The 14,827-nt window shown below is 39.7% G+C and overlaps 1 protein-coding gene across 4 annotated transcripts in view; it reads left to right on the plus strand.

The window, feature by feature from the left end:
• Window positions 1-14,827, plus strand: part of WDR49 (WD repeat domain 49) — a 161,087-nt gene that overhangs the window by 73,939 nt on the left and 72,321 nt on the right. For all 4 annotated transcript variants that reach the window (XM_051818753.3, XM_089331008.1, XM_089331007.1 and 1 more), the window contains 2 exons: window positions 6,154-6,318; window positions 11,153-11,268. In XM_051818753.3, the coding sequence (XP_051674713.3) occupies window positions 6,154-6,318; window positions 11,153-11,268 (281 nt within the window). The remainder of the gene's footprint in view (window positions 1-6,153; window positions 6,319-11,152; window positions 11,269-14,827) is intronic.

Consider the following 14,827-nt stretch of genomic DNA (forward strand, 5'->3'; position numbering starts at 1 on the left):
CTCTCTGCTGTGGCCAGGGAGTGCAGTGGAGGATGGCCCAAGTGCTTGGGCCCTGCACTTTGGATCAGCGCGATGCGCCGGCCGCAGTGCGCCGGCAGCAGCGGCCATTGGCGGGTGAACCAACGGCAAAACAAGACCTTTCTCTCTGTCTCTCTCTCTCTCACTGTCCACTCTGCCTGTCAAAAATTAATAATAATAATAATAATATAGTGGTTTAATCTTGCACACACGACTTTTAGAACTCATGAGACAGTATCCGCGGGATGAATTCCTAGAGCTAAAATGATCAAGACAGAGATGATTTTTATCTGTAACCTTGATACACATTGCCAGCTGCTCTCCCTGGAAGCTCACTGAATCCATCAGCAGAGGAGGAAATGATGTTTCTTCAGCCCCTCTCATCACAGTGGTCTTCACTGCTTTCAGAAGTAATTTTCTCATCCATTAAAATTAAACTTTTTTTTAAAATTAATTTTTTCTGTATTTGAAAGGCAGAGAAACAGAAAGAGATCTCCCACCTGCTGGGCCACTCCCCAAATACCCACAACAGCCAGGGCTGGGTCAGGCCAAAGCCAGGAGCCCAGGACTCATCTGGGTGTCCCATGTGGGTGACACAGACTCCAGTACTTGAGCTGTCAGCTGATGCCTCTCAAGGGAGCACAGCTCCAGGAAGCTGGATTAGAAGTTGAGGAGGACTTGAACCGGGCACAGTGTTTTGGCATGTGTCTGTCTTTTCTTTTAATATTTACTTATTTATTTTAAAGTCAGAGTTGCAGAGAGGGAGGATGAGATAGAGATAGGGAGAGATCTTCTATCCACTGGTTCACTCCCCAGATGGCTGGACTAGGCCAAAACCAGGAGCCAGGAGCTTCTTTCAGGTTTACCATGTGGGTGGCAGGGGCCCAAACACTTGGGCCATCTTCTGCTGCTTTCCCAGGCCATTAGCGGGGGACTGGATAGGAAGTGGAGGATTCAGCACTCGAACTGGCACTGATATGGGATGCCAGTGTCGACAGTGGCTGCTTTACCAGCTGTGCCACAACACCGATCCCTGAATGTGTCTGTTTTAACTGCTCTGCCAAATGCCCATCCCAGCCACTGCTTTTTGTTTTGTTTTTAAAATATTTATTTTTATTTATTTATTTGAAAGGCAGAATTAGAGAGAGGGAGAGGCAGAGGCAGAGAGAGAGAGAGAGAGAGAGAGAGAGAGAGAGAAAAGGTCTTCTATCTGGTGGTTCACTCCCGAGATGGCTGCAGTGGCTGGAGCTGCACCGATCTGAACCAGGAGCTTCTTCTGGGTCTCCCATGAGGGTTTCAGGGGCCCAAAGACTTGGGCCATCTTGGACTGCTTTCCCAGGCCACACCAGAGAGCTGGATCGGAAGTGGAACTGCCGAGACTCAAACCAGAGCCCATGTGAGATGTCAGATTGGGGCTTTAACCCACTGCTGCACAGCATGGGCCCCATCCCAGTCACTTTTGAGAATGAGGGAGTTAGTGAGATCTTACAGTCAGGTAGCAATTCCAATCTTTTATAAATTGCTGGCCAGTTTATTTCCCTAAGCTTCAACTTTCCTGTATATTTAAAATGGGAATTATAGGACCTCCCTTGTACAGTTTCTCTTAAGGGCAAAAGATATTGCATAAAAAGATACATAGACCAAAGCAAGGATAAAAGCTAAATAAATATTAGCCAGAAAAGAGGGAAGTGATTTAAAAAAAAATTTTTTTTCTTTGGTTCTGTGGTAGCTGCATGTTTCTGGAATGTTTGGATTCCTGTCCTCTGGCCGCAGGCACTCACAGCAAATGGATGTCACCCTCCATTACCTCGCTGACCTCCTTTCCACTCCTTGAAGAGGCCTAGGACGCTCTACCTCAGGGCCTTTGCATTGCTGTTTCCTTTGCTGGCAGGTCCTGCAGTGGTTCACTCCTGTATCCCAGCCATGTTTCCTCACATGATCCCTCAGGGAGCACTTCCCAGGGCCTCATTTTCAGTTTTGCACTCGCCTTTAACATTGCTTTCTTCCCAGATGCATTTATCTCCCCCCACCCCTCTCTTACTTTTCTTTCTTTCTTTTTTTCCCTCATGCAGTTCTGTCTGTCCTCTGGCAAAATAAAAGAGCAGGAAGTTTTCATGGCTGTATTCCAGGGCCTAGATCCAAGGTTTTGCATTTTAGTGATGGTCAATAAATTCAAGGACTAAACTTGAAAGTGCAAATTACCAGTTCAACTAAGAAGGAGTGAGATCTGATGGACAAGACTTGTGAATGGAGAATGACTACCTCAAAGTACTGGGATCCTGGATCTGCACCAGCACTGTGAGATTTTATCATCCTCCTCACTGCCTCACTTGCTGGGTAGCAACCTCTGGTGTTTTGACACCAAATGGAAATAAAAGAAGTAAACTTTTTAAAAAAGATTTATTTTATTTATTTGAAAGGCAGAGTTACAGGGGGCAGGAGACACACACACACACAACAGAAAGAGAAAGGAAGTGAGAGAGAGAGAGAGAGAGAGATCAATATGCCATCCCCAGATGGCCACAACAGCTAGGGCTGAGCCAAACTGAAGCTAGGAGCCAGGAGCTTCTTCTGGGTCTCCCTTGTGGATGCAGGGGCCCAGAGACTTGGGCCATCTCCCACTGATTTCCCAGGCAATTAGCAGGGAGCTGGTTTGGAAGTGGAGCATCCCACATTTGAATCGGTATCCATATGGGATATAGGTATTACAGTAACTGGCTTTACCTGTTATGCCATGATGCTGGCTCCATTTTATTTTATGGGACCATAAACAGCATTGACTTAAAAAATAATCCATAAGTAGTATTTAAATCAAATACCCTCATTCCATGGTAGCCAGTGCCATCCACTCTTACACTTTTTGATTCCTGTTCTTGCTTAGACCAAGGACTCAGGATGCATTAAAAGTCGACTCTTAACGCCTACTGCTGTCAGAATAGCAAGAGGACAATTAGGTGACACAGCTCCAGCCTCACATCTCTTACAATTGTCTGATTAGCTGTGACAGCTTCAGATGAGACAGACAAAAAGGACCCACACATTCCTAAACAGTTATTAACTCAAGTACACGGAAGAGTATGTCCCCACTGGAACAGGGAGCTGTTCCCCAGGCCCATAGGCACTGGAGTGCCATCATTAGATCAGTGGCAGTTCTGCTCCATAGACTGCCAGGGCCCCCTCCTCTTCATCTTCACTGGCTAAGATACGGTCTGAAAAGAGAGGCAGGGATGGTATCATCAAATCACGGCATATAAATATGATGGCGTCGGTTATTCCTGATAAAAAGATCAGCTTGCTAAACACGAAGTCTTCCCTGTCCTGTAGTCGGACCATTTTCTTGTATTCCAAGATTACCAGATTCTGGTTGTTGACTAATGGCTGGAGGCTTGTAATAGTGTCTGCACATTGTTTCCCCAAAGACTGCCGTGGAAGGCAGGTTGCCATTGAATGAAATCAGATGGGCTATAGGCTGTTGTCACTGTTGATTTAGATTTCATGAGAAATTGTTCAATGAGCAGAGAAAGGTGATGAAAAGTGATGAATAGTATGTTGGGGCTCAGCCAGGTGGACAGGGGAAAGAGTGTGCAGAGCTGGAAGTAGTGACCGTTACTGATTCCTTATTGAATGTCTGTGTTAGATACAAGGTGGGTAAATTATTGGGTGATTTGTAATGTGGGTGACATCAGCCTTTGAACAGGGAAGCAGGGCTTTTCTTTGAACATGGCTTTATTTCATTTTTGTCCTCTTGGTATGCATTAGGGAATACCCTTCTTTTAGTATTAAAATGCCTATTGCTGCACAATAAATTTTTTTAATAGAAAAATAAAATCTTTCATAACTTTTAATCTTTTCTTAAAAGACCACTATCAAAATTTCCATACATGCTTAGAAAATTATGTGTTTTCATGGTTTTGCTTTTAATGAATATAATCCAAATTGTTAAACCATTATGTGAGGGATTCATAAGTATCATATAATTTGAAAATTCAAATAATATCTGAAATTTGGCTCCTAGAGCTGTAATTATTTACATCCACAGTCATTGTTGGAAGAAAGCAAGATATTATTTTTCTTAAATTGATTTGAATATGCAAAGTGATAATACTCTAAATAAGAAGTCAGGCAAATAAAGCTTAGATAGAATAGTAACCCCAACTAACTCTTGTGGTTATTTATGGCTTTGTCACCCACTGTGGTAAGTGCTTTACAAATACCAGCTTATTTAAATTTCCTAACAGTGGTTTAAGGCAGTTACTATGATTATCTCTGGGTTACAGGTGAAGAAATTGATGCTTAGAGCAAGTAAGCATTGTACTTGACCTTAATGACCAAAGTCAGACAAACTAGTTTGTAAGGCAACTGACATTCAGATTTCGATGTCCTGGTTCCAGGTTCCCAATGTTCTTAACCATCATGTGTGTTGCACCAGCAAAATGAAATAGAAACAGAGTCAGCTACAAGCAATGATATTTAAGGTCTTGGATCACATTAATTCAAAGGTTCAGGTCATTTGTCTTAGAAATTGCACCATAGCTTAAACATGGTAATTAAATATTTAAGATACTTCTGATTTCAGTTATAGAAAATGTGTAGCATAAATATAGTTTTATGTCATCTAAGAAACTGTCTCATCAGTGTTGCAATTTTAGAGTAAAAAAGAGCTACAAGAGAACTGTTTTCTGAGGCATAAATGTTACTAAAGAATGAATGTTTTTCAATTTTTCTCCTTTTGTCTCTAAAACTACTGTGTTAGATAAGAATCAGTTACCTGGATTATTATAACAGCCTTCAAATGATCTTCCTGAAATCTCAATTTTTTCTTCACATGGTGCCAGAGGCGTCTTCAAAAACCAACCAACAGCAACCGTTTTCTGCTGCTTTCCTAGGCACATTCTGGATTGGAAGTGGAGCAGTCGGGACTTGAACTGGTGCCATAGGGGATGCTGGTGTTGCAGGCAGTGGCTTAACCCACCACACCACAACACTGGCCCCTCAGGTTGTTTTATTGAATAGGTTTAGATAATAGACTCCTTGAGAGCAGAGATTTCTTCGGTGTGGCACTCTGGAGACTGCCACAGAGTGAAAGCTCAATAAATGGCCATAGGATGGATGAATGAATGAATGAATGTGTGCATACACAATGGTCAGCTATTCAGTTCTTCTAAATACATTTGATAAGTTTCAACCCATTTGATTATGGAACTGCATTCAGATTCAACAATTCGCATTTGTACAGTGAAAATCAGTTCTTAAGCAGAAAAAGAAATGTTTTTGATTACTTAAAATATGAATCATGTTTCAGATACTTCCTGTCTATACACTTTTTGCCTATTATTTTTTCTTCCATTGTTTTGATTTCTGATGTGATGATTGCCACATGCTTTTGACCTATACATTCTTTAAAGACTTCTTAAATATCAAGAGCTGAAATCAGCATGCTACTTGCCACTATAGAATGTCTCATTTTCAGACTGTTATATATAATACTACCCCTTCTGGCATTTGTTTTGCTGCTTTCCTCTTGAAGTGATATGCAGATTTATATTGAACCTGTGTTCTTTGTTTTTAGTGACCCATCAATAATTATGCTAAGCTGTAAAATATACAGAGTACCTTGAGAAAAGGGAACACAAGGGACTAATGGCATTAAAAGCAATGACTCTAGTAATTTGTTGAAATTAACTTTTTCTCATAATGGCTGGTAGTGCTCCTTTTCTGATTGCTACATTGAAGCTGATATACAATAAAATGTTTCTTTCCATACAGCAAATAGTGTCAATGCAGCATGATAAGAAAAATCAGCTTTCTTATCTAAATGTAAAAAATATTTGTATGTTTATTTGCAGTAGGATTTGGTTTCAAGATGGCCTCTAGATGCTAAACCGAATAGTGGGGAAGGCAAACAAATTCCCATCTTTTCTGATAAACAGGATCATGACTTCATTATCTCAGCCCTGGCCTAGAAATTGAAATGTTATCAGCTTAACAAAAGGAAACAAAATACATCATAAAAATGTCTCTAACTGTTGGGGGAATCTTGGTAGTAGAAATGCACAAGTTAGATATTTTCATTGCAATAAAAATGGTTGATCCTGGGACCATATTTAATTTCTCTACCATGTTATTTTCTCTTAGGTAATCAGCTCTGATGTGGGGTCCACTGTTTCCTTCTGGATGGTAGACACTGGGCAGAAAATCAAACAGTTTACTGGTTGCCATGGCAATGCAGAAATCAGCTCTATGGCCCTTGATGCAAATGAGACACGGCTTTTGACTGGCAGCACAGATGGGACTGTAAAGGTGTGAACACAGTGATGCTTTTTCTACCCAGATATATGGAGGCTAAAATACTGTGTGAGGAGACACAGCTATAGATACTCGTGTTTTTTTGCCTTTTTGGCCTTGCAAGATGACAGATGAGACAAGATAAGGGCTAAACAACCATCTAATAACAAAGCCGGTAGGAAAGTAAACCTCTATGGAAAATGAATAAATGATTTTTCTGAATAAATTATTTAAAATAAAAGCACAACTTGGCTTACTTATTTCAGAAAGCCTTTTTCCATGTACTGAATAGGGGACTACTTTGGGGAATAAGAAGCCTGAATTTTTTTCATGTGTTTCAGTTAATTTCTCTAGTTTTCTTTTTTCTACATTTGTGAAACGAGAAATCAGAACAACTTAATGTAAACTTGACAAATGGCATAGATGCAATTTTTTAAGAAAATTTTCCAGAAAATGAGTACTTAAAAGAAGACTTTGTTGATAATTGACATTTTTGTTACGTGAAAGCATGTGAGATAAGGAAGAGGAATGGTAGAAGGAACAATCATAATCTTATTTATTATTCATCCTAGACTAACACTGTTTCATGCTTCTAGTTTTCTTATTTTGAATGATCATTCATTTCTCCTGGGTGGAGGGTGATACTTTACTTGGCAAAATGATCAAATTTTCATGCATGGCCTGAAACTTGCTACCTGAAGTCAGGCCCACTTTGGAGGCTTATCTCCCTCCGGCCCTGAGAGTCATGAGCATCACTCACTGAGATGGTGTGAGACACTATGAGGCAACAGAGGTGGTTTCTTGAATGAACTTTGGGTCATTTTCAAGTCTGTACATTGGGATCAGAAATGTATTAGACTAACTTCCATGAAGGGGTGTGTGTGATGCATTCTGGTAAGCTGCAGGAGGACATAATGGAAACTCCCAGGGATATGTAGTTTGAACACCGTAGGAGTTGAGCTCAAGGATGTAGGGGGATTCAAGTGTGAGACAGGTGCCATGGTGAGATGAAGTTAGAATCTCTGGAATCAGTAGAACTTGGCCTCTCTGAAAGTTAACAGAATGAGATATGGACTGGCAAGGAGTTGAAGAAAGTATACTAGTAAGAAAGTATACCATTTAGCTCTATCTTGATAAGTAACTACAGAGTTGAGAGTAAGCTGAAACTTGCGGATGTTGCTAAAATGTTTCCAGCCAACTGAGTTAGTAGGATCTGGGTGCTGTCAGGTCTTCGTGAGACTGAAGTAATCTTGTTATGTGGTATGTTTAGAGGAAAACTGTGATGGGGAGACATGCACCCTCAAATCTCAACTAAAGCCTTGGTATCATAGAAGTTATATGGATTTAGTAGTGTAATCACTACTTTTGAAGCTGCATTTACCTATATCACAATAGCACAACAGCATTCTGAAATCTGGCAGCCTCTGCATAAGACATAAATCAGGGTTGGGCTGCTCTGAATTTCTGTGAAGAAGCAAGAATGAATGACATTTTCCAATGTCATTTATAATTAAGAATCCAAAATCAGTACCTGTGTAATTAAAGACTTAAAAATTATTGTCCTATTTATCAAGGATATGAGGAGTCTGCTTTTAAATTAATGTTTTAAATAATTAATATATACACACCATAAAAATTGTGAAATAAAAAAGAAATATGCAGTAAAAAGAAAATCTCTCTCTCACCCCTGTTCTCAGCTCATCCCCTAAGGCTATCACCGTTACTGGTTTTTTGTGCATCCTTTTAGCATATAAGAATGGTTTATTTTGTACTCATCATCCACTCTATATGCTGTTGATGAATGTATGAAATAAAATAAGAATAATGTTACCGAATTTTTATTGCATCTCACTATGATACAAGCATTGTGCTAGGCACTTTGTACACACACACACACACACACACACGCACATGCACATACATTTACCATTATGAGGTTGGGACTATAAAAATATGTTTAATTTACTTGAGAAGCAGAGAGAGATGGAGAAAGAGAAAGAGAGTGATACAGAGAGATAGAGAAGCTTCCAATATCTGCTGGCTCACTCCCCAAGTGGCTGCAACAGCTGGAGTTAGGCTAGACTGAATGAGGAATTTGGAATTCAATCCAGGTCTCCCATCTGATGGCAAGGACACAATTACCTGAATCATCACCTGCTGCCTCCCAGGGTGCACATGAACAGGAAACTTGAATTGGAAACAGAGTCAGGGCTTGGGCTCAGGACCTCTGATATGGAACACATGGCAATTGGCAGTTTTTTTTGAAAGATTTGTTTATTTATTTGAAAGTCAGAGTTATATAGAAAGAGGGGAGGAGAGAGAGAGAGAGAGAGAGAGAGAGAGAGAGAGAGAGAGAGAGAGAGAAGGAGATCACTGATTCACTCCCCAGACGGCTGCCACAACCAGGACTGGGCCAGATCGAAGACTGCAGCCAGGAGCCAGGAGCCAGGAGCCAGGAGCGTCATCCAGATCTCCCACATGGGTGTCAGGGACCCAAATACTTGTGCCACCTTCTGCTGCTTTTTCCAAGCCATCAGCAGGGCCTGGATCAGAACTGGAACAGTTAGGACAGAAGCCTGTGCTGCCATATGAGATGTTGGTATTGTATGTGGTGGCTTGACCTGCTATGCCACTGCAATGGCCCTGGGCAAATGCATCTTTAAAAGCAGGCCAGATGCCTGCCCCAAAGTTGGTACTTTTAATATCTTGATTTTGCATATGAGAAAACTGAATCCTAAAGATGTGAAGCAGTTGGCTCAAGGGTCCATAGCTGTTTCAATTTTAGCATAGACTAGAAACATGGAAATGATTCATTTTTCATAATATCTACATTGTGTGCTACTTCACAGATATTCCATATTGTTATGTTCAGTCTTTTACTAATGAGAAATTAGGGTTATACAAATGTTTAACTTTTGTAAACAATGCATATAACATTTCACACATATGTGTTATCTGTAGGATGATTTTCTATATGTTGATTTTTTTTTGTGGTAGAAAGTATTACGTGTATTTTACTTGTGATGTAGTGCCAACTTGCCCTCTCCACATAATGTGGCAATGACGTTCATAGTAGGGCTTAGGATTAACTGCTAGTGATCTAATGATGCGTTCTCGTAAAGTATACCCTATGTGTCCTCATACTTATCCCACAGCCTGAGGAGGTAATGTAGAACTGCTTGTATCCCCTGCAGAGATGGGTCTGGCACCCACTATCAACAGGAGGTTTTATTGGCATAATATGGAAAATCTAATTCATGAAAACTATGTTTCAGATGCTTTATGAGACGGTCAGTCATTTGAGTTTCTCTAAGAGTAACATGACTACATCAGAAATGAAGAAACAGAAATATCAAGGGGCACACATACTCCAAAATGCGGCTCTTCATGATCTTTTTTTTTTTTTTTTTTTTTTTTTGACAGGTAGAGTGGACAGTGAGAGAGAGAGAGACAGAGAGACAGAGAGAAAGGTCTTCCTTTTGCCGTTGGTTCACCCGCCAATGGCTGCTGCCGCCGGCGCATCGCGCTGATCCAAAGCCAGGAGCCAGGTGTTTCCTCCTGGTCTCCCATGGGGTGCAGGGCCCAAGGACTTGGGCCATCCTCCACTGCACTCCCAGGCCACAGCAGAGAGCTGGCCTGGAAGAGGAGGAACCGGGACAGAATCTGGCACCCCGACTGGGACTAGAACCCGGTGTGCCGGCGCCGCAGGTGGAGGATTAGCTTATTGAGCCGCAGCGCCGGCCTCTTCATGATCTTATATTGTCTCCTTCTAATAAACACACATTTGTCCATACTACCCAAAGCAATCCATGGATTTAACGCAATTTCTATCAAATTACCAATGGCATTACTCATAGAAATAGAAAACTCCTAAATGCGTATGAAACCACAGATGACCCCAAGTTAGCCAAAGTGATTCTTAACAAAAAGAACAAAGGAGAAAGCATCATAATACCAAATTTCAGAAACATACTACAAAATAGCATGGCACTGGCATAAAAGCATGTACATAAATGAGTGGAACAGAATAGAGACCCTACAAATAAGCCCAAATATTTATAGCAAATTGATTGACAAAGGCACTATGAAAAACCGGGCAACAGACAGTCTCTTCAACAAATGGTAGCAGGAAAATTAGGTATCTATAGGTAAAATACTAAAACTAGACCCCTATTTCTCTCCATATACAAAAACCAACTCAAAATGGGCCAAAAACTTAAATATAAGTGCTAAAATTATAAAACTGTTAAAACACAGGAAAAATTCTTGAAGACATTGACCTGAGAAAATATTTTTTGGAAAAAACCCCTAAAGCAGGAAAACCAAAAATTGACAAATGGGATTATATGAAACCAAAAATCTTCTACACGGCAAGGGAAACCATTAATAGAGTGAAGAGATTTCAAGGGTTTTAGGAGATTCCAAATATTGAGTACATATGGATACTTCAAAAAGTTCGTGGAAAAATAGAATATAAGATTATGTTTGTGCAAAAATTTCAAAATCTATACACATAGCGGGTCCTCAAAAGGTTCATGGAAAATGAGCTTTTTGAAAAAGCATTGTATGGATTTCAAATTTGTTGCACCAAAATAAACTTCTCTTTGGATTCTATTCTCCATGTACCTTTTGAAATGTCCTTCATGTACTATAAGAGTAATAAATGTAATGGCTAAATTCAAATGATGAGAGCATTTCCCTCAATTATTAGGTATCCTGAGTGAATATATCCCAGATCAGAATGCAAACATGAAAGATTAAAACAATCCTATTTAATCATGGTTTTTTATTAATTGAAGAAGACATTTTCTTTCCTTGTCTCAAAAGTGGTTCAATTCTTCTGTTAAAGGTATGGGACTTCAATGGATTTTGTCACCACACACTAAGTGTTGGGCAAGATGGAGCTGTGGATATTTCACAGATTCTCGTTCTTAAGAAGACAATCCTGGTTACAGGCTGGCAGAGGTATGATATATATTTCGTGCAAAACTGAAGGAAGGTAAAGAGAGAATGTTTTTATTAGAATTATAATCAAGATCTTAAACAAAAAAGAGTGTAGACAACTTGGCTGATTTGGAGTTGCTGGTGACCTAGGTGAGTGAGATTCTAGTTGGAATTGCTTGGATGCTTATGAATAAAATATTATAAGATCATGTAGCTTGAGTGGTTTTGAAAAATGCTATGGGACTTCCTCCTGGCTTTGGGAATTTGACTCTTCTTCCATCGTTCCATATGGGAAGTAATAGCATTTTCTGAGTTCCGGGAGTTTCTAAGACTTATAGTCAACAAATTCTTAATGAGTAAAGCTGCATTCCTCTAACCATAAAGGAATCTCATTCTTCTCTTACTACTTATTTTCAATTGTAATCCAAGAGGGAGATAGTACACTGAACGCTATGTTAGTACCACCTTCTTAACAGAGCAGAAATGGCCTTTCACAGCCCACTTACTCTTGAGGAACAATTCTTCCATTTTAAGACAATGACTTTCTTGTTTTTCCTAGGAGAACTAAGGGATCATAAGTGAGATGTTTTCTATGGCAGTATATAGGCAATACGAAAATTAAACAGTGATATGTTTCAAAAATATAATATCCATTAATTTAACGGTTCACAAAATATTGCTGTAATAGTCATTTGCCCAACATTATTTACTATAAAATTATGATCTTAATGATTTTCAGCTAGGAGTAAATCAGTTTTTATATCTAGAAAGCCAACAGTGTATCTTTGGGGATTTTTGTCAATCACATAGAGGAATTTTCTGCTAATGCAAATGTGCACACGTGGAGCAGGAAGCATAATGCCACACACTGCTTCTCTTTCAAGAGTAGTTTAATATTAAGGAAAAGATTGTTCTACTTCATATTGAGAAACAAAATCATGCTTAACATTGAAGGACAAGAGTTCTCACACCTCTGGAAGCAGTGTGATCCATTATCAATTCACAGCCACTCCAACAGTCCATGGCCTAATGATCTCTATAATTAGAACACGACAATGAGCAAATTTAATTCTCTAAAACTGTGGCAGGTGTATATGGTATCAGCTGATCCAATTATATTCTGAACATTGCAAAAATAATTGTATAAATTGGTGTAAGTCAAAACTTAGAGATAGCGTTTTCATGATTTTTTAAAGATATTTATCATTAGAAATAAATATCAAATATAAGCTTTTTTAGGTGGCTTATAAAGGAAAAATTTAAAAAAGCAGTTATATAAAGTCACCTAAGAGTGATTAACAGAAAGATCCATATTTCTGAACTGTGTTGGTGGGCATTCACTTTCTATGATCTTGAGGAAGAAGTTTTGGGAAAACTGCAATGAGAATAGGAAAAGTAGTCATTTCTCCCATCTTCCTCCACCTTTTCCTCCTCTTAACCTTATCAGGACTTGGATTCCTTAGTCAGAATTTAAACCTGAATAAACAGCTTCCAAGTAATATTGCATTTCACTTTTCCATTGATAGGTTTAAAAATTATGATTCTGGGGCGGTTGCTGTGGTTTAGCAGGTTAAGCTGCCGCCTGCCACTCTGGCTCCCATATGGGGATAAGGTCCATTCCAGCTGCTCTGCTTCCCATCCAGCTCCCTGCTAATGTGCTGGGGAAGGTAGTAGAAGACAGCCCAAGTGCTTAGGCCCCTGCAGTCACGTGCGAGACCCAGAAGAAACTCCTGGCTTCCTCCCAGCCCAGCTCCAGTGGTTGTGGCCATTTGGTGGGAAAGCCAACGGATGGAAGATCTCTCTCTCTTTCTATGTCCCCCACCCCTTGACCCTATAACTCTGCCTTTCTAATAAAATAAATAAATCTCTAAAACAATAAGTTCTAAGCTTTATGTTAGGATGAGTTTTACGCCTCCAAGAAAGGATCCTTTTTACCTAAAGGCATTTAATAAAAGTGGCAAGAGGGCAGATGACTGTTTGCTTCCAGCTGGTGAAGGATGCACCATTAAGCTGACTCCTTAATAGTTCAGTGATTAGAGAAGAAATAACTGAAAGATTGACAGTCAGCTTATTAATGTTTCTTTAAACGCAAGGAGATCCAATAGGTTAAACTGTGGATTTAACTTCAGCCTCTATTTAAATACAGAGATTGGTTTGATAATTTTGCCCAGGATAAAATACAAGTTGAAATTACATTTATTGAGTGAGGTACCTAAATACACCACCTGATTTATGTTATTTATGGTACACTGTAGCATTAGACACTTTACACACACACACTCTCTAATTTAATTCCTAGTCTCATCTTGGAAGGTAGGCAGTATTTTATAGAAACCTAAAAATCTCTGTCTTCAGTTCTTATCTCTCTAAGCTCACTTATCCATTTGATTGCTGGAGGTGTCTGACTGCAATACCAAGCCCAGCATGTTATGAACTGAATTCCTTATATATTCCTCTACTCCAAAGCTGTCTCTTCTCTTAGATTTGCAGCTTCAGTGAATGGCCAGAGACCCTAGATATCCACTTTGGTGCTCCCTTCTCATTCAACTTCACATCTAGTCAGTCACTAAGATTTGCCTATTTTACATCCGAAATATTTCTTAAGCCTTCTCTCATGTGTACCACAACTGTGTTACTCAGAGCATCATTCCTACTTTGATGAATGCCACAGCCTTCTTATTTGATCCTTTTCTCCTTTAATGCCCACCTCTTACCCCTTCTACAGACTCTGCATACTTTAGCTATAGTGATTTCTATGTTGCCTCCTTGTTTAAAACCATTCAGAGTATCTATAACATACGTCAAAGCTCCCTCTAGCCTTTAGCTATACTTTAGTCTTCAGTTTCATTTTCATCATTGTTGTGCTATTCTAAGCTTTATCAAATAGCAGCTTGCTGTCAGAGTGTTCCTATAAAATCTATACCGTCTCACACTTACCCTACCTCTTTTCTCTCCTGTTATCCAGAAATCCTTCCTCAAATTTTATCATATGGTTAGAATTTATTCCTATTTTAAGACTCATTCACATGTCTTCTGCACCAGAACCTTCATTTTAACTCCCAGATGGAAATGTGCTTCTCTTTTGTCTTTGTGCTTTCTAGCTTCTTGTACTTTATTTAATTTTGGAATACATACACACACACACACACACACACACAGACATTTATGTATATACTCATCTGTCTTATTATATAAATCTCTGGTTCTAGGCAGGCATTGTGGTACAGTGGGTTAAGCTACCCCTTGAGATGCCTGCATCCTATGTTGGAGTGCCAGTTGCAGTCTCCAATCCAACTTCCTGCTAATGCATGTTAGGAGGCAGCAGATGGTGGCCCAAGTACATGCACCACTGCCACACATTGGGGAGACCCAGATGGAGCTCTGGGTCCCTGGCTTCAGCCTGGTCCCACCCTGGAGATTGCTGACATTTAGGGAGTGAACCAGTAGATGGAAGATTTCTCTCTCTCTGCCCTTCAAGTAGATGAAAGGAAATAAATAAAAAAAGTTTAAGAATTCCTGGTGCTTATTAGGTGTTCAAAGATATTTGTTGAATTAATTCATGCTTGTTGAATAGACAGGG

Source organism: Oryctolagus cuniculus, chromosome 4 (genome assembly GCF_051225735.1).
Source record: "Oryctolagus cuniculus isolate XC-2025 breed Fujian yellow rabbit chromosome 4, ASM5122573v1, whole genome shotgun sequence".
Lineage (NCBI taxonomy): Eukaryota > Metazoa > Chordata > Mammalia > Lagomorpha > Leporidae > Oryctolagus > Oryctolagus cuniculus.